The 25,251-nt window shown below is 35.7% G+C and overlaps 1 protein-coding gene across 2 annotated transcripts; it reads left to right on the top strand.

The window, feature by feature from the left end:
• Window positions 1-267: 267 nt before the first annotated feature.
• On the top strand, window positions 268-19,915 carry oga (O-GlcNAcase). 2 transcript variants are annotated; one of them, XM_056471367.1, is made up of 17 exons: window positions 268-930; window positions 1,142-1,193; window positions 3,774-3,871; window positions 3,968-4,098; window positions 4,183-4,354; window positions 4,468-4,566; window positions 4,649-4,933; window positions 6,150-6,308; window positions 6,399-7,024; window positions 7,550-7,724; window positions 9,268-9,321; window positions 12,246-12,331; window positions 13,324-13,428; window positions 15,233-15,324; window positions 15,416-15,608; window positions 17,689-17,848; window positions 18,000-19,915. In XM_056471367.1, the coding sequence occupies exons 1-17, from the start codon at window positions 771-773 to the stop codon at window positions 18,134-18,136; spliced, it is 2,784 nt and encodes a 927-aa protein (XP_056327342.1). In that variant the 5' UTR covers window positions 268-770; the 3' UTR covers window positions 18,137-19,915. The 2 variants fall into 2 exon arrangements, with proteins under 2 accessions (XP_056327342.1, XP_056327343.1); XM_056471368.1 differs by lacking the exon at window positions 9,268-9,321.
• Window positions 19,916-25,251: the final 5,336 nt, after the last annotated feature.

Below are 25,251 nucleotides of genomic sequence, written 5' to 3'. Positions count from 1 at the left end.
TTTTTGTAGAAGTGATGATAGTTGTAATATTGTAACTATGTTGTTGTCTCCTATATAATTCAGCAATACAGCCGATTTGTTTGGACTAGCAAATACATGTCTATCTTATTAAAAATGTTTATAAGATTAATTAAATGAACCTTTGCCATCCACGATTCTCACTCAGGCTCGACAAGAGCTGAAATTCTCGCTGTTGTCCCTTTAAGAGGCAGGCTAGAGATCTGTTTTCAGACTCACACAAACCGCCCGTTACTGGCTCAAACCAGTTTCCTGAGTCTGCGCAGTAAGTGTAAACAGGAAGAAGAGTGCAAAATTAAACACTCGATAAACGCTGCGTTACATTGACAGTCTCTATTTCGTGTCGCGATGCATATGTACAGTTCTTGGTAAAATTATATAAATGCATTATCCGTACATGATGTGACGTGACTAAACAAAAGCGGAAAGAGAAAATAGCGGGTTATGCTAACGTTAACTGGCGGTACAGACAAACGCATCGTTAAAAGACAGATCGCAGACAGACTATATACAGTCCCGAAAGAATTTAGTATTGTACGCGAATGACTGTTGTTTTAGCGAACGAAAATATCTGCATTTGGTTCATGCAGATAATTTCAATTTCATCCGACTGAATTTCTACCTACCGGTGACTCAATGGCCTACTAACCCAGAAAGTGAATTGGGTGAAGGGTCTGTTTTCTTGCGGAAGAAAAGCGTTGGCTAATTACAAATCTGACATCTGCGACAACGGTTATTAGGAACGATTCAATATGGTTCAGAAAGACAAAATAATCGAGTCGTCGCAGCCAGAGGTTGAAGTTAATCCAGTACTAGTGGAAGCGGTTGCAGAAACGCAGTGTCCAGTTGATGAGCCCACCATCGAGGTTGAGCGAACAGGCCGCAGGAAATTCGTCACTGGTGTTGTGGAGGGTGAGAATTTGCACAAACCAGTACAATGCCATTATACATTACGTGGAATCATCTGTTACAATAGCTTCAGTTAATTGTCGACTTTAACGCAAAAACAAAAAATATAACGTTATGTATATATTTTAAATATTTATAGTCTGTAGCATCAGTGTGTGGAATTTGTTGTGTTTGTCAAAACCCATTTCATTTCTGTGTTTGTTGCTTACAACAGGCTTTTATGGACGGCCATGGACTATGGAACAAAGGAAAGAGCTTTTCAGGAGGTATTGCAAGCATGTGCCCTTTTCTTTATTCCCATTTCTTTCCATTACTGTACTTGCATAGGTAAGTTTTGTAGTTATTTTGCATAGTTTGATTATAATGTAAGTTTGTTTTGTCTACTGGAAGTATTCTGGCATTATAGCACGTGTTCACCAGTGGTAGGTTTGGTTCAGTTAGGTGTCGTTTACACTAGTGCATTTTAGTTCTAAAATACGTAAGTATTGTTGTGGTTGTTGCTGGCAAAAAAGTAAGTATTTTAAACACGCCAAAGAACCCAGTTTAATTCTGAAATTCTGGTGGTCTGTTTCATTATGGCAACTATTCAATATTGACTATGGCAACATCTTAAAAAAAGGAATCACCATTTCTTTCTCCAGTTGAACTTGATGTGCTCATGTAGTTATAGCAAATATGACCATATATTTTAAAAAGCAACACCACTGCATCAGTGGAACAGAGACCGTTAGCGTGGTTAAACAGCTGCTCAAGTTAATATGTAATTTTACAATGAAAGTATTTAAGTATAATAAAAAAAATAATTAATGTTATGTGTGACGTTTCTAAAAAAAATTTAAACACGTTGATCAGTTTTAATAGATTTAAAAGTGCACTTGCCTTTTTCATTGATCAGGTGATGGAGGTTGATGTGACATTTAGAATGTAAGCAGAACTAAACAATAGTTTTTAGAAAGAATAATAATCCTATTAATCTAGTTACAGTAAATGTCCTTGTCGAAGGTCAGTAAATTTAACATAATTATTCATTAAAAAAGGATAAGCCATTCTCGTACGTGACTCTGTTCTTTGTGTGACTGAAATGTAGGCAATAGCTGTTTCCATCCAAATATATTAATAAAATTTATGTGCAAAACTGGAATTACGCATAAAAATAAAGCAGCCTTTCCATCCAACGATTCAAAGAGAACAAAATGATCACTTCCTGATTAAACGGGTGCCAAATATCAACAGTAAAAACAGAATTTACTGCGGTAGAAGAAGCTGCATCAATCTTTTCTTTATTTAATAAATGTACTTGTGCCTCAGAAGACAATGCTCACACTAAACGCGTGGTGGCGTTTGAAGCCATGAGACGTAGAGAACAGATGCTCTTGACCCACTCCAAACTCTTTGGAGGTCATTAATAATATAATAACACTAATACTGAAACAGTTAAGGCGTTTCAGAATGAATGACCAAAACAACATTTAAGATGTTTTACTGTGTACTCAGCCTGCTGGTTTGTCTATTCAGACACATTTTCATCATCACATGATCATCTTATAACAAACCTTTTTTTAATGCACGTACTGTAATTTGTTCAGTAAAAGTGTTTCCATTTATAGTTTAGGCACATCTTTTCTATCAATAAAAAGTTCATTTTACTTAGTTATGCGTATTTTCGAAAGTTATGTGCATCATGACGTTTCCCTCAATCGTTTTTATGCGCATATCCAAAATGAGCATTAAAATAGGTGGGTGAAAACGTAAGGCTAAGGCGAAAGATACCGCTTTGTCTTCAAAAAAAGGAGGAGACCAACAGAAACTCAGAGTTTAGAGAATAAAACCTGCTCCTGACCAGGTTAGATTCACAGAGTAAGTTACCGCAGTAACTGACTCTGAGTTTAAGTTACCTCTCTTTCAGAAACATGCTTGACTTACCCTGCTTTCTCCAGTTTAACAAACCTGCCATTTTGAAACGGGAAACCCAGTTTCTCTCATTTTAGGGTTAAAATACTCTTGAGTTTTCACTTAACCTCCTTTCTGAAACAGAAAGCCCCTCTCATATTAGTACACAAGTGGTAGACTGCAAGTATGTGTGCCAGCAAAATATGCGTGTGAGCATGAATGATCATTTATCTTGCATTTTTGGCTGTTTACAAACGTGGACAAACATTAAAAACAACATACTGGACATGCAGCGTTTACATTTTAAAACACTGTTTTAGAAAGAATATGCACTGGTGTATATGGCACCTTAAAACAAACTTTTGTATGATTGCCCTATTGAGTAAACGTGTGTGTGTGTGTGTATATATATATATATATATATATATATATATATATATATATATATATATATATATATATATATATATATATATATAACAAATGCTGTCTGGAACTTGGTGCACAGCAAACAAGCAGTCCAGTACCACTGACAAGGCGCTTGCAGTCCATTTCTAGACAAATTTTGGTGCAGTTTGACTAAAATATGAATGCAAAATGGATAAAGGCTGAACCAAATAGGATGTTATGTTGCAAGATGATTCTTGCTTATTTTAACTTTTATATTACATTCATGATAAATAGATGCATGTGCTGCTCAGTGTTAGCAAATTGAAAGTGAAGCTACATTTTAAAGTGCAAAGTTCAAACTTGAGGCATCCTAGCAATGGTATCCAGCTGTTTCTTGGCTTCCACTGCACTGGTGTTACATAGCAACATCTTCCGTTGTGATGATGTAAACATACTAGGGTTCAGAACCAAAAACTACTGTGTGAACACAGTCCAGTGGGGGGAGGGGCGTTCAATCGCATTCTGGTGTGTACCTGAGTTTTTTTGTTATATTTATTGTGTTTCAGGCAGCAGAAATGGGGTTTGAACACTTATTTGTATGCCCCAAAAGATGACTACAAACACAGAATGTTTTGGAGAGAAATGTATTCTGTTGAGGAAGCAGGTAGTAATTCCTGTCATTTGAAATTCAAAACGTTTGTTATGCTTTTATGTGGTTTAAAATGTTTAAGTGTAATTCTCTCACTTGTTCTTTTTAAAGAGCAACTCACAACTTTGATAAGTGCTGCTAAAGAGTATGGGATTGAGTTCATTTATGCCATTTCTCCTGGCCTGGACATTACATTCTCAAATCAAAAGGAAGTGTCGACACTTAAAAGGAAATTAGACCAGGTATGAATGAGCTTTTTCAGAAGCTTCATGTGTGCCAGTGTTTTTATGACATGCATAATAAATCTTCATCTATCTTTTGTGCAGGTCACTCATTTTGGGTGCAAGTCCTTTGCCTTACTCTTTGATGACATCGATCATAACATGTGTCCAGCTGACAAGGAGGTATTCAGCTCTTTTGCACATGCCCAAGTGTCTGTCACCAATGAGATCTTCCAATATTTGGGAGAACCTGAAATTTTTTTGTTTTGCCCTACAGGTAAGATTACCATTATTCATTACCTTAACCATGTTGTTTTACATGATGGCAACTGCTATGTTGTTGTTTTTTTTATGCTTTATCACACTCATTTCATGTTTCCACTTCCTCAGAGTATTGTGGAACATTTTGTTATCCAAATGTGTCACAATCGCCTTACCTGCGCACAATAGGTGAAAAGTTGCTTCCTGGTATTGAGGTGTTATGGACAGGTATTGTATTTGCTTACAGCTATGTTTTCATTCAAGTTTGAAGATTTATTTTATTTAAAAAAAAAATATTTGTGTTTGACAGGTCCCAAGGTAGTATCTAAAGACATAACCGTTGAATCGATTGAAGAAGTCACAAAGATACTAAGGAGAGCTCCTGTAATCTGGGACAACATCCATGCTAATGACTATGATCAAAAGAGACTTTTCTTGGGACCTTATAAAGGCCGGTCTACAGAACTCATTCCTCGGCTAAAGGGAGTCCTCACCAACCCCAACTGTGAATTTGAGTCTAATTTTGTGGCTATTCATACGTTAGCCACATGGTATAAGTCTAACATGAATGGAGTGAGAAAAGATGTAGTCATGAGTAAGTATGTCTTCATGGAAATGCTGTTCTGTAATAAATAGTTTGTTTATAAATTTAGAGGTTTTGTTAGTTTTTACAGAGAAATATACACTACCTGACAAAAGTAAGAGCAACAAATATAACTTGACTTTTAATTTGATCATTTGGAAAAGTGTCAAAAGGTAGATTTTTTTTCAAGAATCATCTGTTGAACTGCATCCCAGTCCTCACAAATACTGTAGAAGACCTATTGCAACCCAAGAAGACCCAAGATTCTCACAGAAATCAGTCAAGTTTGGGGGCATGCGAGAGATCTGCACAGTGCAACACCAACAGCCTGAGGTATGAAGACATTTGTGCTGCCCATTACATTACAAACCACAGGAGAGGGCAAATTCTTCAGCAGGATAGCGGTCCTTCTCATGCTTCAGCCTCCACATTAAGTTCACTTTAAAGAAGGTCAAGGTGCTCCAGGTTTGGCCAGCCCAGTCACCAGCATGAACTTTATTGAGCATGTCTGAGGTAAGATGGAGGATCTTGATGAACTCTGGGAGTCCTGCAAGAACGCTTTCTTTGCCATTCCAGATGACTTTATTTGAAGTTATTTGAGTCATTGCAGAGATGTATGGATCCAGTTGTCCAAGCTCATGGAAGTCATACACAATATTATTTTTCCACTGCACCATGACTTTATATTCTAAACTAGAACAAAGACTGTTGTCTGAATTCAGACTTTACTGTCCTTATTAAATTATTAAACATTAAGTCATGATCATATTTCATTTTCGTAAAATTTGCGTCACATATAGGCTTTTGCCTTTCATATAAGCCACTTTTGATACCAAATGATCAACTAGGAGTCAAGTTATTATTTGTTGTGCTTTAGATGGGTGACAAGACTTTTGTCAGGTAGTGTAAAGGGCTTTTCACACTGACTGCTTTTTTTCAGATTTTACAGTGACTTAAATCATTAAAGCCCTAAGTTATATAAATAATTATATAAATTATTAGGATTCTAAACATACAAATTTCTGCATGCACAATATAATATTATCACATATTTTGAATTTAAAAACATCGTATTGTTGTCATCTTTTTGGCATGCAGTATGAAGTTCTGTAAAAATGCTGCTTACATACCAAAGACTTTTAGTTTCTCTTTATTTCATCGTTATTGAACAGTAGCATATTATATTTGAGCATAAATCCTAATCTTAGCTTTTCATTTCTGTATCTAGCTGACAGTGAAGACAGCACTGTGTCCATCCAGATAAAGCTGGAAAACGAGGGCAGTGATGAGGAGCTAGAAACCGATATCCTCTATAGCCCACAGATTGCACTCAAGCTAGCTCTCACTGAATGGCTGAGCGAGTTTGGCGTCCCTCATCAGTACAACAGTAACTATTTTTTATATCTAATACTTTGTAATAGGATCTGAGTTGTTATGAATTTGATTGTTTAATTTACCCTTTCTCCATTTTGTGCAGGCCGGCAAGTGCCTCACAGTGGAACAAAAAGTACTACTATGGATGTTCCCACGCTCACTGCATCCACCCTGGTCACTTCCACTTCAGTGACCACAGTCTTCCAACAGCCCATCATGAGTCCGGTGGTGCCCCTTTCTGATGAGCCACATGTGCTTGGCAAAGAAGAAGAAGAGGAGGTGGAGAAGAAGGAGTTTGATGAAGAACCCATGGAGATGGTTGTGGAGAAACACGACGAGGTCGAGGACACCAAAAATGTCAACCAGATTCTAACAGAGATTGTCAAAGCCAAGATGACGGAAGATCTCAAACCCATGGACACTGATAAAGAGAGCCTGACAGAGTCCAAATCGCCAGAAATGTCTATTCAAGAGGATTCAGGCAGTGACATTGCACCGATGCAAACTGATGAACAGCTCAATAAGGAATTGTTTGTTCCAGGCCCCAATGAAAAACCGCTCTTCACTACTGAGGCACTTACTCTGGAGGATCTGACGCTTCTGGCTGAACTTTTCTACCTGCCTTATGAACACGGTCCAAAAGCAGTACAGATGCTGAAAGAATTTAACTGGTTGAGAGCCAATAGCAATTATGTTAGTGTCAACTCCAAAGCAAAGGATCCAGAGAAGGTGAGAAATGGCTAATTTTAAAAAAGTGCATTATGGATAGAGATCTGGTCAGTTTGGTCAGTAAGAATAAATACAATTTAATAGACATCAAATGCATTTGGGGGAGGGGGGTATTTTCTTGTTTTTTTTTTATAAATCAAATCCTTTGTTAATAAATCCAAATTATTATTTGCTAAATTATTTACTCATACAAGTCTTGGATGTTTTGTATTAAGATATATGTGCTGTTTTTAATATATAATTAACTTTTTGTTCATGTTGAGTCAAATATAAACTAAAATGTTCAATAGACTTTAGCCAGACAAAATGGTGGAAGTGCAGTAATTATTTGCACCACACGGTGGTGCTTTTATGATAAAAAAAACTCACTTTATAGATAATTAAATCTAAAAATAAATATTAAATAAACATTTTTGGGAATTGCTACTAAACTGTATTAAAGCACTCGAACTTTTATAGTGTGTCAGTGACAAAGTGATTTTTATTTATTTGTGTGTGTGTGTGTGTGTGTATGTGTGTTTATAGGTAACTGAGTGGCAATCCAGAGCGGAAAACTTTGAGGAGATGTGCTGCTCTGTCATGCAGATGTTCACCAGACTCTCAAACTCCGCAAACAGGACCATTCTTTATGACCTGTATCCCTATATCTGGGATATAAAGAGTATCATCTCAATGGTGAAATCATTTGTTCAGTGGTTAGGTATGTATGGCCAAACATCTCTTTGCTGCATCTCTAGCTATGCCCATCAAATATTTAACAGTTATTAAGTAAAATCTAAAACAATAAGCATTAAGTTGAAGTCACAACTTCACCTGTTTATATAATGTTCAAATCTAAACTCGCACCTTTATGTAGTGACATTATTATGATTTCAGATACTCTAAAACATTTCTTAACAGATCGCAGAATGTTTTTTTAGACTTTAGTAAATGAACACTTTTCTACTTTAAGACCTCAGTTCTCACTCAAAGTATGGAGAGCTTTTACATGCGATACTAAAAAGTTTTGGGCAAGGTTTTTCTAAAAATTCGGTGCACAATTGCTTTTCTTATTTTATAAAGTCCTGTTTTCCTATACTGACTGGATGCTGTCTTCATTGCTAGCCATTCGTTCTCCTTCAGGCATGTCTTAATCTGGTAGTGCGAATTGGACTGCTGTGGTCACAGTTGCCAGGGTGGGTCCTGCTGCTTGCTGTGTGTTCAGTATCATTGTGCATTAACTTTGCAACATCTGTTGCAATCTCTTTTGATCAAGGGTGTGATCATGGAGGAAAATAGGCCCCTAATGCTCTAGTGCGCCGCGCATGCGAACTTGAAAAGCGAGGCGGCTGTATAAGGCTATTCTGGTGCGTCATAAGTGATTATATTGTATATGATTGATTGTCGTCTGCCATATGATTATGTACATTACAGAAAGATGCTCCACAAACATCCTCAGCACATGCTTTACTCTAACTGAACTGGTCTGGTCGACATTGCTGTGAACTGTGCACAGTTCTCAAGATCTTAAATTCATTTGCACAGTCAGCCAACTGAAGGGTCTCCTATCAAAGAGGCGCTTGGGTCATTAGCCAGCCATTTTATTTACGGTGATTTTATTGAAAGACCTGTCACTTGCTGAGAATGCCCGTGTTTGTTTTCCATATAGCTTCTGGGCATCACTACAGTCCAGTTAGAGTAATGGATTCTGCTCTAAATGAGGGTTTTGTTGGAAGTTGCTTGAGTAATTATAGCACCAGCATGGCCTGGGTTACCTTGGTAACCACATTTCATTCACAGGTTTCTGTCCAGCTATATAACAAAGCAACACAGCAGGCAGCAACCAAAACTGGCATGCCACATTTAGGTTGTTGTAAGCTGATGGAGGGGAAAATCAAATATATAATATGTTGCACTAATGAGTGGGTTCTGGAGAACTCGAATCAAACGTTTTTGACTCATTTTCATAGAAAACCCCATAAAGGCTTCTCTTTATGGGAGAACATGCCTATTGAACAAATGTGATGATTATTTAACTGTGCCTTTAATGTAAATTTATCAGGGTTTGGTTGGGGACTGTCCCTTCTCAATATGCTTTTCAGCCTCTGTTTGCATGGGCAGTCCAAATACCAGGGCATTTTCAGCCAGCATTTATACCCCGTCCAAAGCAGTGCAGATGGCATTTAGTCAGTGGCTCGCTGCTGTTGTGCTGAGATCAGTTACTAATGAGCTCTTTTATTGTCTTTTCCCTTCATTATGTACAGATGGAAGAATCCTCAGCACAAGCTTCTACTGCTATTGGATGGACAGTGCCCGATGTATGCACGCACAGTGCTGCAGTACTTTTCTTTTGGGGGTTTTATAGATTTGATGTTCTTTATGTCCCCAAATGATTTTATTTCAAAATCTCAGGAAAGGAAAGGGTTTTGTATGAAGTCACATTTGCGCAGCGATAGCTCAAGTGTTAGGTGTTAACCCCTCAATTTTTTTTCTCTGGCAGCTCTAACATGGTTTTTGTTTCTATCAGTAGGCCCAAATGAAATGGCTCAGACCAACTTTACCACATCATCTTAGGGGAAACATGATATACGTTGCCTGAATCATCTAGACACACATTGGGCTCTATGAAATCTGCTCTATTTTTTATTAGTTTTAGTTTTTTTTTCACCCAGAATGCTATATACTGCACTTTAATAATTAAAAGTCTGACAAGCAGAGGGAGAAGGAGAGAGAGAGAATCACCATTCAGTCGTACATGTACGACTCTGACACAGACCAAGCAGAGAGTACAAAATCATATGTGTCTTTGTACAGTTTTACAGCCAACTGTGTGCTAGTTTCAAGTGCCGAGCTTGCACACAGAAACTAATAACCACGCACACTGAATTAACTTTGACTGAGGCACCGGATGCGCCGCTCGAAGCCGCGACATGGCACACCAGACACTCTCTGTGGCGCACCAGAAGCATGAAGTGTCCCGAATCGTCGCGCCACGCATTTTTGAATTCTAAACATAGGTTTCTGCAGCGGTCCGCGGCGCCCAGCCGTCGACTTGAGTGTATCCTGATAGTAACCTATGTTTAGAATTCTAAAACGCATGCTAGTTAAGATCACAGGGAGCTTCTGGAATCGCGAGAAATGCAAACGGCTGAAGTATAAGGTAGACTCAATGAGAAGTACACATGTTTGCAAACCTGCCTAAAGATACAACCAATAATTCAGATTAGAGCGATAATGTGGAGAATATTGCTCTTGTGTTGAGCCCAATGAGCCTCGCATCTAAAAATAGAGCTAGGGTGTTCCTTTAGTGATATTGCTTCGACTCACGCTGAAAATGGCTGACGTGAATTACCAAACTGAGGATATGATGACGCGCCTGTCAATCAATATTGGTGGGCGGCGGGACCGCTCTCCTACGTCAAGTAGCGGTCGGTTTGAAAACAGCTCCAATTGGTCCACCGTTTTTTTATGTTGTTAAATTAAAAAAAAAAAGCACTGGGTGTGCTTATATCACCCCAATATGACAGTCTATACACCATACATGCACATATGTCTGTCCAAACAGCTTGAAAAGTAGATTTTTTTACCATAGGTGCCCCTTAAGTTTTTCTTTTTTTTTCTCATATTTGATTTTATTTGTTGAAAACATGGAAGAATAATTGTTTATATTTATAGGCTTTATCTTTAAATTGTTTTTTGTGTGTGTCTGTGGTTTAATAATCACATTATAATCACATAAAAGTCCACGTCATTATTTGATAAGGTGTACAGCACCTAATTGCCACTTTTGATGTATTCATTTAAATCATATATATATATATATATATATATATATATATATATATATATATATATATATATATATATATATATATATATATATATATATATATATATACACTATATAAATATATACACTATATAAATACATACACTATATAAATACAGTAAGAGAGACTTTCACTTCGCGCATAGTTTGTGAATGAACAGACTTGCGTGTAGCTGCAGACGCAATCATGAGGCTGTTTTTGCTGTTTAAAGTAATCAATCACAGAACAGGTGAAAGTGCATTACTTTGATAATTTTAATATAGCATATTAATAATGAAATCCAATAATTATAGTATAATATTGAGAGTTATTTTTAAGCTATCTCACGGCCCACCTGCAGGATCGCTGAGGCCCACTAGTGGTTGAGAATCTGTGATTTAAATAATTGCCCAATTCCGTGACTCTGTGAATTGTGTAAATTCTTTCGTCATTTGATCCATTTTCCATATCAGAAATCATAGAGCCCTGCACAGCATAATAAGACTAAATTTTTAGAACACATAATTTAAAAAAAACTTATTGGATGTGGTTAAATTCCCCTCAGATGTTGTGTGTGGTGTGTTTTGCCATTTCACAACAGGATGTGTTTCAAGTATGATCAAATTGAAATGAGGAGAGCTTTGTCTCTCCGTTTTTGCGCTGCATTTGCCTTGTTACATGACGCTCAGTCCTCATCCCTTCACATTGGTGCTGCTATTTAGAAACCAAATAATTTAACTTGCAGCATAGAGCTTGTGTCTGCTTAACAGCACTCATCTGCTGTAGGAACAAATAGACTGGAAAGATTCAGTTGTTGCTGGTGTTTTGCTAGATCTGCTGTATTGTCATGTAGAATTCTACATGAACTTTAAATTGATCCTAGAAAGCGTCCGCAGTGGTGGCTGATGCAGAACCCTTGATAGTCATGTGACAAGGCAGATAGGTCTAAATGTGACTTCAGATTTAGCTTAGAATTTAATGGGCTTGAACAGCTGAAGCTTATTTAGTATCAGCGAGCGAACAGACGGTGTATAACTAGCATAATGCAATACAGCAAATAGGTCTTTTAACATCCTATTTCCTCATAACAGACATTAACATTGAGTTAAGAGTTGCTTGGTGTCTCAATCTAGATTGCATCGTGAACCTCACTTAATTATAATTCTTTCAGAGTCTGATAAGGCTTGAGGGGAAAAAGTAATGTGCCCAAATCTGGCATTACATTCAGTGTGAGCCCTCTGGCATTGTAAGCTGAAGCTGCTTGAGCCCTAGGCAGAAGATGTCCACGCTGTTCACTGTTGTAAATCTTGCGGTGTTTTCCATGAATGTAGATTTTTATTTGGAATGAGACACTTCTGTTCAATACCCCTTCCCCCTCATTATGCCAGAAAGCCCCTCACATAACGTTCTCCGCTTGGATCTGATCTCAACAGGGTGTCGTAGTCAGTCGTCAGCACAGTTCTTAAGTGGCGACCAAGAGCCCTGGGCCTTTAGGGGCGGTCTAGCAGGAGAGTTTCAGGTATCCATAATTGAATTTCCCGCAATATGTTTCACAAAGATATGTTTTCGTTTGTGTTAGATGTTGGTATTGTTGCAATTCACCACGGGTTGGTCTGTTTAAGGTGAACTGTCTGCAGCTACACAGAAAAACAAAGGGGTGTTAAGCCACTTGGGCTTTTTTTCGGAAGTGTAAAAAGCTACTATCAGATCCAGTGTTCGGGGTGATTGTGTTTTCTAATCTAGCCTAAATTTGGATTTCTTTCAGCAGCTGCCCAAATGAGATGCTGCTTTTCCCCTTGCGCTCGCGATGACGCAGCATGGCTAGGTTTTCTTTTATGACATCTTGTTTCTTTGCAGGAAACAGCGCAAATTTTATCACCACATTTTGTCTGCGCTTGCGAGCTCTGCGTTTGCGCATGCGACTGCGAGTATGACAGCTCAAAGCTCTATGAACAAATGAATGGTTATCAATCCATAACTATGCTACATTTTTAACATCTCAAAATGAATTGACTATTTTAAGTGGTATGGAAAATGTATGACGTTTTTAACTAGTAATATTTGGTCATGGAGTTTTGCTTCGCGCCAGCATCATTCCTTTTTTTCAACAGGAAATTCTTGCGCAGCGAAAAATATAAAAGAGTGGGAAAGGAGCATCTCCTTTAGCCAGTTAAGCCTTTCTCAGACCAAGCCTGCACACTTTTGTTTAATTTTGGTTTCTCTCAACAAAAAAAAGGTTGAAAAATGATTTTCATTGGTGCGTATGTTAAGTATGGGGTTTTACATGCTCTTGCTGTACACTGACCTACCAGAGAAGCTAGCTTACTTACATAGACAATACTTTCCATGCCAGTTTTAGGCATACTTTTGATCAGCTCTTTTGTGTGAGGTTGGATCAGCTGGAGCAGGTAAACTCACTCATGCCGGCTGATGTTTCAGTAGCAGTGGAGTCACATGGTCAAGTCAAGAGAGATACTAAATTGTGCCATGCTTTTGCTTTGGTCTCCACAGAGACTGTTGCCAATTGATGGGGCAAACGATCTTTTCTACCAGCCACCACCATCAATGCCAACTTCCAAAATCTATACCATAAGGCCTTACTTTGCCAAAGATGAGGTAAGTTGTGGCTCGGCATCAACCCACAGATTTTTTTTTTTTACTTTTTAAAGGGGTGCTTTACAATGTATTTTATAGGCTTAGTTGTGTTTATAAGATGCAAAACAATGTGTGCTCATTCTTCACTTGTAGAAAATCACACTTTTTTTTCCATATACCTTACTTTGATTATATACAGCTACTCAGCTAACATAAAAATGACTGTCATATTTTCTAGTTCCTCCAAAAGGCCTGCCCTCAAGAGGCTCTGATTGGTCCACTAACATAAGGTGCTGTGATTCACGAATTGGCTCCACGTCACTCCCCTACAAGCACGCGCTTTTGCGCTGAGTAAACAGTCCACTCAGAGCAGCTGTTAGCAGCGTTAGCTGCCTGAATCAGACAAAAAAGAAGAGCACACAGCTCACGCCTGCTCTCTAAAATAAAATCTGACAAGTGTCTTTTACATATATTCGGGTTATAAGCATGTGTAAGTAATATGCAAATGTCCACATATCTTTAGCGGGTTGGTTATTTGAGATGTAGAATGCATGGAAAGCAGCCACATAGAGAGACACTGCAGCGCTGGTGACTGGTTTGACTGATAAATATGAATTTGTAGCTAAGTTGTAAACGGTGCCAATCAGCATTTCCTATTGTTCACATTCTTGTTTATGTCCTCGCTACAACATAGTTAACTACAAACTACTGCCTGTAGTTGATCAATTTTAACAAACAAAAATACTTACAGGTTGTGGCTTACAATCCACAGCTTCATCTGTTGGAGAAGTTTGAGCCGAATTCAGCACTGAACTGGGAGAGATTCTGGAAGTTCTCCTAAACATAATTAAAATTAAACTGAAAGCAATTCTCTCTTTGTGTCGTGTCCTTTGGAAGCCCAAATACAGAAACAGAATGAATTCTGAAAATAGCAGCATTTGGTCGCCATTTTAGCGTTCACTGCATTAACATTACAGCACCTCTGGCCACACCTCTTTGCTTCGCAGGGTGTGCGCACGAGGTGAATGCGCATAACCTAAAGCATTTGTGTTCTCACTAGCCCGGATGTATTTTTTTGTAGTCCCCAAACTTTGTTCGCTGGAGGCTTTGCTAAGCTAACTCTGTAAAAGCCAATGTCTCCCTTTGCTTTGAACTTTGAGCATATTACATTCAGAGATGCTGTTTATGTTCACACAGCTACACTAGACATCAACTAAAGTTTAAAATATGATATCATAGTGGACTACCCCTTTAAGACAGTTTTAAAATATCGATAAGTCCACTTTAAGGGGCTAGAATCTACTAATTTGTAAATAGCTCTGGATTAAGTTTCATTGCATTATTTGTCTTGAGGAAGATTTTAGCTAATAGTTTGTAATCAAAAGTTGTTGAATACATTGAACTAATAGTGAAAAACATTTTAAATGAAAAAATATTCAGAAACTGTTTGAAATTAGAAAGAATGACTTTGTTTAAAACCTATAAAAAGGTCTTAAAGATTTAACTTTGTGTCTTTTACTATGTCAAACTAGTAACTTGCTCACTTGCTTTTGTGCTTTGTTGAAGGCTTGACCACAGCAAGTGTCTGCTGTTTGAAATCTCATTAGATCCAGAGTTCTATATCTAAATAAAACAATGTTGGCTTGTGTATTCCCAGCTGAGATGTCCCAGTTTACGCGGTGCTTTTAGGTTTATTCGCAGATCATCTGAAGTGTTGTGCTGAAACGGCAGTCTGGTCCACCTGTTAGCCCTTAAAGGGCTCACAATTTGTGGACCGGGAGATGCCAGATTCCTTCACACTGCATCTCTTTTTTTCTGTCCTCAGTCCGCCATCTATAAGATCTGCAAGGAGATGTTCACTGAGAGCTGTGAGGGCATTTCTTTCTCAGATGAATCACCGGACCTTATTGGAGACAGGTGCAGTTTGAGCTTTCGTTTCTTTTAGTCACATTATTATGTTTTATATACTGATTAAAACTCATGTTATTAATGGTCTGGCTTATTATAGGTTAGTGGGAGGTTTCCTGACGCTCAGTACAGACTATGGCTTTGTGCTTGAGGATGAGGAAGGTGTGTGTGGCTATGCTATGGGCACAGTGGATGTCAAGCCTTTCGTGAAGAAATGCAAGCTTAGTTGGATTCCGTTCATGCAGGAGAAATATATCAAGCCAGACACAGAGAAGGACCTTTCAGAGGCTGAGGTCAGCATGTCATCTTTTATACATCATTGCCTAGCAAATAAAAACCTCATTTTTCTCTGATCGAATCATTTTTAGATCTCAATAACATGTAAAATGTATACTAACATGCAATTTGGTAGTTTTTGCATTGTTTCTTCTTCAGTCATTTGTTAGACTATAATAAATCACAACTAACTTCATTTCATGACATTTGTTTAAAAAACACAAATAAGACATTATCATCCGGTTATTATCAATTATATCTATAGGCTAACCCAGGGATGGGCAAACTCGATCCTGGAGGGCCGGTGTCCCTGCATAGTTTTGCACCAACCCTAATCAAACACACCTGCTTGTAGCTTTCTAGTGATCTTGAAGACACTAATTAGGTTCAGGTGTGTTTAATTAGTGTTGGAGCAAAACTCTGCAGGGACACCGGCCCTCGAGGATCGAGTTTGCCCATGGCTGGGCTAACCTGTAGTGGAAATATTTATAGATCTGTTTTCTCTAGCAAAGTAACAAGACGTGGATTGTAAACATTTAAGTAAATATAATGTTTTTTTTATTTTTATTTTTTTATATGTGTTCTGTGGTTGAAAAACTGATTGAGAATTTGAAACATAATGAACCCATACCAAAACTTTTCAGCGCAAATGCATGGACAGTTGCATTGATAGTATTTGCATTTTTACATGATTTCACCATTTTTATACATGAATAATTAAAATTAAGATGACCTCAACAATACTCTCAATTCATGATTCAATATCAATCTTGATTTAGAACTTGCAATATGATGTTATGGATAACATTATTATAATGGCATATATAATAAGTAATTTTTAAACTGCCAGTGCTGGGTAGTCACTAAAGATTAGGACTTTAGTTTAAGACCGTATGCGTGCAAATGCGATCAGCACGACTGATAATTGTTTGTGCAAACAAATGGAAGCAGGTAACTACCAAATAAAAGAATCATGAGAGGAGCCGATTGGCTCTCCTCACTCACTGACGAGAACCTCAGTGTGCTTAAAAGCTCCTGTGTCCTTGTGCAAAGCAACCGTGCCTAGAAACGCAACTGGTGCGATTGCTTTTCTTTAAAATAGGCTGGAAAGAAGCAGTGCTCGTGCACCCAGGGTCCTGCTGCTTTCAAGAGCGCCAGGTGTTTTGTAAGCATCATTGCTGCTTTCCCTTTAACCATTCTTTGAACAGATTATTAATGGGCCTGACGGTAACCATGTGCACACGATCATTCTTTCATTATCGCACACAGGTTTTTTTGCCTGATTTCTTTTGCTTAGTTGTTTTTGTTTTTATATTTTAATTATCATCCTTTACAAGATCATTGCTTTAATAAGAGATTAACTCACAATTTGAGTATAGTTAACTGGTGATCAGATCTGGGACCTTTAGCCTGGACAAACTACTGTGCATTTAGAAACATCAAAATCATTTTTTAAATGTCTATTGTTTTTTAAAAGAACATTTTTATTGAATAAAAAGTCTATGTCTATAGCTATGTTTTGCTTGTTTTGACGCATTAATTAAATTTAGTGGTAAGGGAATTATTAGTTTGGAAAACTAAGAATTATGAAAACTAATTGCAATGCGACTCTATAAAACCACAACACATTTGCTCATGCTCATTGATCAAGGTCATACACAACACACAATGAAGTGAAATGAATGAGGAGGCATGTGGACGTAACACAAAATCGAAATCAAGTAATTTTAGCATACCAAAGTCAGATTTATGCATATAAAATATATAATCCCAGCAACAAAATTGTAACTAGTGAAAATGGCGAGTAGCTGGTAACATTGTAAATCTATTAGCCACAGTGGCTGGTGATCAAAAAAGTTATATATATATAAATTACTTTTTTTTTGGTTAATTATACATTTTAAATGCAATAAGCTCACTGTTGGATAAAACATGCGCAATATCAAGAATCATATTGTTTACATCAGCAATACTAGTTGGCGCATTTTTATTTAGCAATTTCTTGATATTATGATAAATTGTTATATCTCTGTTATTCAATAAATTTGAATAAAATGGTGTTTATTGCAACAACAATCTTTTATTTTCCCCATATAGAAAATGATGCTGAGTTTTCATGAGGAAGAAGAGGGTTTGCCAGAGTCATTCCTCAGGAACTTCCCATCACTCATAAAAGTAGATATTCATGCAAAAGTCACTGACCCCAGTGTTGCCAAAAGCATGATGGGATGTCTACTCTCATCACTGAAAGCTAATGGTAGGTAAAATTATATGGCATGTGAACTTTGTTATTAACCATTATGGTAATTATGATGTTATTAAACAATAAAAAAAATCAGTTATTACTTAAATGATGCTGCAGTGTTAGAATGCTTTCCTTCATAAAAATCTTTTTCTCCAATCATCAGGCTCACATGGTGCTTTCTGTGAGGTCCGGCAGATTGACAAAAGAATGTTGGATTTTTATAGCAAACTGGGCTGTTTTGAAGTGGCCAAGATGGAGGGATTCCCAAAAGACGTTATTATAATGGGGAGGAGTTTGTGAATCTGAGCCCCCTACAAAAAAAAGCATACAGAAGGAGCCTCTTAGAAAGTGCACAAAGCTTTGGCCCCAACTTGCTACCTGTTCATGTAAATCTCATGTTTTGTAGTCACAGCCATCACTTGTTTAGGCCTGTAAAGGTAGCCTGATTCACATCATTACATCCAGTGCACTTCTAGAGTTTTAGCTGCTGTTGATTCACTTTGTGTTGATTCAGATTGCGGTGGATGCTAAAAGAGTTTGAAAGTGAGTGTGTGTGCACACATCGGTGTGAGAATGGAAAAAGAATTGAAGTGAGTCTGCAAGAGTAATTCGGCACGCATGATTTACTCTGACTGTTTTCTGGTGGACCGAGAGCTTGAGTTGGCCGAGTGCCATCGAACCCACTCAAATCTCTTAGATGTGACCCAGTTGCGGTTTGCGTTATGTGCATGTTTAGGTTAACATCTAAATTCTCCAAACTAAAAGCTCACCGTTACTTGATAAGAGCCGTCAACACTCTACTGTTCTTAATTGTTCATTTCGGTAATTTTACAGTGTTCGAAGCAATAATCTAGACTTCACAGCGGTTGGGGAGAGGGTTTGTTATTGCTTTCCAGGACATTGTAATAAATTCTGCAGTTTTCCAGGTTCAAATGGTGCCGGTGGGCTCATATGGGGAATACGGCAGGCTAAAGCTGTCCTGTGAGATTTGGGTGTTATTTAAAAAAAGAAAAGAAAACAGAGGCTGAACTTTCTGTGCTGAGCAGGCAGGAGTCAGTGGAGTCGAACCATACACATTTATTGATTTAAGACTGCATGAGATGCTTTTGTGTCAGCCTTTAGCATGGGTATCTTTTAACGATACGTTTTGTTGTTTTGTACAAAAAATGCTTTATGGCTCTTGCCCTACTATGTAATATATGTGAGGGTAATGACACATACTTTTGCACACTTCTGCCTTTGTTTTTAGTGGTGAATTATACAATTCTGAGGCGTAACAGGGTTGCATTAGGATTGTGAGATGCTGATGTGTTGTTTACAATAAGAACTTTTTGTTTTATCTTAAACCTGAAGACCAATGCCCTGCACAGTTTCTCTAATTCGAGGGAAAACTCAAATTTAATGAAGGTACATTCGTGGATTATCTTTAAAATACCCAATATCCTTTTTTTCCTGATGCCTAAAGACAACAACACCATTGCTTGTTAATTATGAGTGTCAACTTGTGAATATATTTAAAAGCCCCGCATTTTGAAAGTTTTTTTTTTTTCTGAAGGATAAAAATGAGACGAACTGATTTTTATGTTTTTTTACTTTAGATGTAGTGCAGATGGTTTATTCTGTTTCCCTTTTTAAACCTTTACTTTTTTTGTAAAATTTCCATCATCGTGCTGTATCCTCAAAACACAGGAACATTAAACTAGATTAGCACAAAAGGCTCCTGCAGATTTCCATATGTAATGTTTTTGAAATAATGCGTGGGTTTAAAAAAATAAATAAGTATAATAGTTTTGTGAATTTGACGGGCCAACAGTTTTGACCTTTTGTCACATTTTCCCAACCCTGTTTAAGGGATATTTGTACTCCATAATTGCTTTTTGTTTTTTTTATTTTAGTTATTCACATCAAAGTGTAAAGGGCTTTTTGTTTCTTTTTTAAAGGTCATACAATGCACATATTTAATGAGTTGAAGACCTTTCTGTACTTTGATGTAATTATGATCATGTATATGTAATATAGTTGTAATTTCTGTAAGGGTTGTATGTAATTAAGATGGTTATTAAAATGTTACATAGAAAATCATTGAGTCATGTGCAAAGTGCTTTCTAGGGGATCTTTCTAACAGAAACGTATATTTTCACTTATAAAAATAAGACAGGGACAGACTTTTAAGCTTGTCTTTTAAGAGCGAGTCCTTGATCACTGTCGGCTTTTTTTTTTTTTTTTTTTTTTTTTAAATGCAAAAAGTGAGAATATACAATCACAGTACATTATAAAGAAAATGAAAAGCATTAAAAAAAAAAGATAGTAATTCACAAATTTCAGTTTTGAAGCCTTTTTTTGGTAAAATAATTAAAAATAGTTTCAAAGTAATACTGCATTTCAGTAAGCAAAATATCTATTAAAAATGTTTTTTTGTTTGTGTATAAAGGTTTGCTAATAAGATAAGAAGATTAAGGAAATATATTTTCTTTTCATGTAAAGGTTCGTTTTGTAATTAATTAAAACCAAACAAAACTTTTTCCCATAGTAAGGAGACGTCTTTACTCTCAATTGCAAAAAGGCAAAAATCTTTCCAAAGCAAATTAGAATAACTGCATTGCCAAAATAAGGGAACTAGGAACTCAGGGTGTTGCTTACAAACGGAACAATTAGTATTGATATCTTTTTTGTATTTTACTTAGAGAGTATTCACTGGATATGTACGATGAATAATTCAAAATGAAACTTCTTTTATCTTATTTGTAGCTATTTTGGGTGAGGCATATTTTTTTCCAATCAATGTCAAGAACAAAAGGATTCCAATGAAAAGCAACATTTGGAACTGAAACAATTCCATTAAGAAATAAAGAGCGGATTGATTTGTTTGAAGAAGTAGCAGATAAACAACATTTTTCCAACCCACTGTCAGCTTCTCAATCTAATGATGCCACTTCCTTTGAGTCATAGCCTTGCACACATTTTATATTAAATTTAATGCAAATGTGACAGGGCTGACAGAAACATGGGGAAAATTGTACATTTGTATTATGTATTTGTAGAACTTATTTATAATTTAATGTTTTAATCAATAGATGTGAATGATAACAACTTAAACTTGCTATTTCTGAAGTTTTTTTGTCTTCTAAATAACAGTTTTTAGCAAAACAAATCTAATAAAGTTGTAGGTTCAATTGGGCTAAGGACAAGGACAATGACAGGGTTTGTACATTTGTAACGTGTTTTTAATAAAGAATAAAAATCTGAGAACCAAATGAATGACATATACCTGTACAGAACAACTCACAGAAATCAGCCATCAGTCCATTTTAGACATTTTTTTTTATTTTATTCACTGTATTTATGTTTTTATTTCAGGGACGTTTCTGGTAGAATGTCCCCTAGACATCAAATTTCAGTACCAGGAAAACACTTTCTGTCTTTTGGTTTATCAAAGTTTGTGAGTGGTGTATTTTAAAGAACTTGCTTCAGTAAGAAATAAGCCACAAGAACTGTTTCTTAAACCCCAAACTAGCATATTAGACTGGTTTCTGATGGACAATTAAGACTGGAAGAATGATGCTGAAAATCAGCTTTGCTTTTCACAAATATTTTACTAAAAATTTCATAACATTAATATAGGCATAAACAGTTTGTATTTGTAACCCTATTACTGTTTTTACACAGCTAAACAGTGTTTAATAGTATCTATACAGATTTTTTTTCTGCTTAAGTTCTGTGTAAAACATCTCATGTTTATGTTTGGAGTGTTATCAGTGTGTGTATATATATTTTAACAATTACCTTCACATTTTAATATATAAGTTTCACAACTTAATACAATAAACCTTCTTTTATAGATAATGTTTGAAGATATTGTGCCAAATATTATTCAGGAAGATTTCTTTTTTTACTGATGCATGAATGACATACAAAACAATGCCAGGGGTGTACATAAAAATATGAAAAGCATAATAGAGTTATATAAAAGTGCATAGACTCAATAGGTAAAACAAAATAACAAATAAAGAAAATAATATTACAAATAATGCTAGGCCTTGTAACACTCAAAAACTTAAATGTGTCAAACAAATCTGTTTAACAACTTTTTGGTTTGTACTCTAATGGTATTTATATAAATATAGTTCTTTAAGTACCACTGAAAAAAAGAGGTTACTGACTTATTATTCAGGAAGACTTTTTTTTAAATTGGAAATACAAAGTCCTAATACAACAAAATGGCATTCAACTTTACAAATTGTGTATCCCACATGGAAGGCTGAACACAAAATAATATACAAAAATACAAAAAGCTTAAATTACAAAAATCATCCAAACTAAAATAAAATTAAGAGGGAAAAATAAGCATAAAAAAGAAATCAATATAAAACAGATATCAGCTACTATGGCAAGTTCTATGATACAAATAAATTAAACATTTTAAGGCCATTTTTTGTTTTAATTTTAGCCAGGGCATCCAAAAAGATTTTAAGTTCTTTTATAAAGACACTGTGTAGTGGAACTGTTTTGAAATATCTGCATTTATGAATAAAATATTAGGCTAATACAATGATAATATTTATCAAATCGTATTATTCAGGAAGACTTTTTTTTTACTTTTATTTTGAAAAGAAGAAATTTACAATATAAATCAGGAAGTATTCTGTAAGAGATTGGGATATAAGTACATAAAATTACAAATTCTTAAGAACAATGGCCTCACAGCCAGAGCCTCGGCTGGGTCAGTTGGCATTTCTGCGTTGAATTTGCATGTTCTCCCCATGTTCGCGTGGGTTTCCTCTGGGTGCTCTGGTTTCCCAAACAAGTCCAAAGACAGGTGAAATGAATAAACTAAATTGGCTGTAGTGTATGTGTGTGAATGACAGTGTATGGGTGTTTCCCAGTACTGGGTTGCAGCTGGAAGGGCATCCGCTGCGTAAAACATATGCTGGATAAGTTGACGGTTCATTCCGCTGGGGCAACCCCAGATTAATAAAGGGACCAAGCCGAAAAGAAAATGAATGAATGAAGAAATAGAAAGGAAAAAAATAAAAGAGAACAAAATAAAGAAAGGGGAAGTACAAAATTAAATAAAAAACACAGAAAGCATCAAAGACCAATTTACTGGAAGCATTATGTTTTCATACATTTCTATTAACTTGAAGATTTCTCTATGTTTGTTTTTGGGACTAGAATAATAACAAATAATATCTTTCAATTTGAATAGTTGTTTCGTTGATTGTGGTTTGTTAAAATAGTTATGTAAATCTAACCAAAACTTTTGTGAGATTTTACATGTAAAAAACATTTGAGTCAAAGTTTACACACTTTCCTGACAGAAATAACAAGCATCTGCAATATAAGTACATTTTGAGATAAATGCATTAGCTCCATAAAACAAATGATGGAGAAGTTGTTGGTTCATTCCGCTGTGGTGACCCCAGATTAATGAAGGGACTAAGCCGAAAAGAACATGAATGAATGAACATATAGTAACGTACAACAACTTGGCATTATCAGTACACCTTTACATTACAAAAAAAAGGAAACAGGTGCAAGTAAAGAAGTATTTGTTATTAATATGTTACATAAAACAATTATAAGTAAAATAATACATGACTAAATATAAAAAACATAAATAAATGAAAAGGACTAAGGGTTTTCTTGTAATTTATACTTTTCTATCAAAGACAACAGATTAATAGCACTTTTTGTTTTCATTATCTTAAGGGATTTTACATATGAAAGAATCTCATTATAGAAAGCACAAAACATTGGTTTCACCTTCTGCATCTTCCTTACTGTCCATTACAAGTCCATAAATGATGCTATTCACATTAAAGAGGTGAGAATGTTTGGGTAAAGCCAGTCATAAACGTCTGACCACAATGCATCCACAAACATACAGTGAAAAAACAAATAATCTGCTTCAATATCATCACAAAACATACATTTATTAGACTCAAATGCAAATCTAACTCTTAAATGTTGACTTGACGGATATATCCCACTTAAAAAAATTTAATGAACTTTTTTAGTTTTTGGAGACAAAGAAAACTTTAAATGTTTAGTTCTAAGTATGTGAATGGTATCTTTAGAGAATGTATGTGAAACTGAGTTTCTATAAACCGCTAGAGGATATGAGGATATATATATATATATATATATATATATATATATATATATATATATATATATATATATATATATATATATATATATATATATATATATATATAATACATTATACAGTTGACCTCAGAACTATTAGCCTCCTTTGAATTTTTTTGTCTTTTTTAAATATTTCCCAAATGATGTTTAAGAGAACAAGGAAATTTTCACAGTATTGCTGATAATATTTGTTCTTCTGGTAAACTCTAAAATGGTTTTTAAAAAATTAAAAAGTGATTTTTTTTAGCCAAAATAAAACAAATAAGACTTTCTCCAGAAGAAAAAATATTATCAGACATACTGTAAAAACATTTCTTGCTCTGTTACACATAATTTGGGAAATATTTAAAAAAGAATAAAAAAAATGGGGCTAAAGGGGGCTAATAATTCTGACTTCAACTGTATATAATGTTGTTAAATAGATTTCTAATCTTTTTGTTTGTAAATTTACTTTGAAATCACAGCCTTTAATTAACATAGGAGAACAGTTGGGGTTACAAGGGTAGAGTAAAAAACTATTTCTTTAATTTCAATGATAAAGGTGATAGGAATGGCTTTAATGTTGTTGCATTTATTATTCAGTAAGATTTATTTTAATTATTGTTTTTTTTTGTTTTGTTATTAACAACAAATACAGAGTTATACAGTAATATACAAAAATATATGCCAGAGTGTACATAAAAACATTCCATAATTAAAAATCTTATATTCCTTTAGAATTTTTTCCCTCTCCACTGTTGCCACTGGCTTGCATGGTTCGGGATCTGTAGAGCTGCACATCGTTGGATTTGCTCTTCAATATTTGGACTCTCAGTAGTGATTATTAAACCACACTGAACTGAGCTCGACTGAACTGAACTGAACTTAAACACTACAAACTGAACTACACTGTTCCTATTTACTATGACCTTTTATGTGAAGCTGCTTCGACACAATCTACATTGTATAAGCGCTATACAAATAAAGGTGAATTGAAAAAAAAAAAAAAAAAGAATATCACAAGTCTTTTTTGCTTTTTTATTAACAATGTCCTCCAAACTTGTGCTGTAGTCCTTAGTCTCTTGAAGGACATGAACACAATTTGGCTTTGATCCAGTCCATTTTTTATGTATATGAAACTTTCCCATAATAATAAAAAGTTGTTCTAGAAAGGTACATTTTTTTGCATGTATTGACATAATAAATGCAAAAAAAAATGATATTTTGTAACTTGAATACAATATTTGTTTTCTTTCTGAGAAAATTTTCCACATCTACCCAGAAAA

This window comes from Danio aesculapii, chromosome 13 (assembly GCF_903798145.1).
Source record: "Danio aesculapii chromosome 13, fDanAes4.1, whole genome shotgun sequence".
NCBI classification, from domain to species: Eukaryota; Metazoa; Chordata; class Actinopteri; order Cypriniformes; family Danionidae; genus Danio; species Danio aesculapii.
This window is presented reverse-complemented; position numbering and strand designations above follow the sequence as displayed.

Excerpts from the sequence above, each read along its gene's own strand:
- oga (XM_056471367.1), top strand. The coding sequence starts at position 771 with ATGGTTCAGAAAGACAAAATAATCGAGTCGTCGCAGCCAGAGGTTGAA. Across the intron at positions 4,567-4,648 it reads TATTGAGGTGTTATGGACAG|GTCCCAAGGTAGTATCTAAA; the intron begins GTATTGTATTTG and ends TGTGTTTGACAG. Across the intron at positions 13,429-15,232 it reads CTTACTTTGCCAAAGATGAG|TCCGCCATCTATAAGATCTG; the intron begins GTAAGTTGTGGC and ends TTCTGTCCTCAG.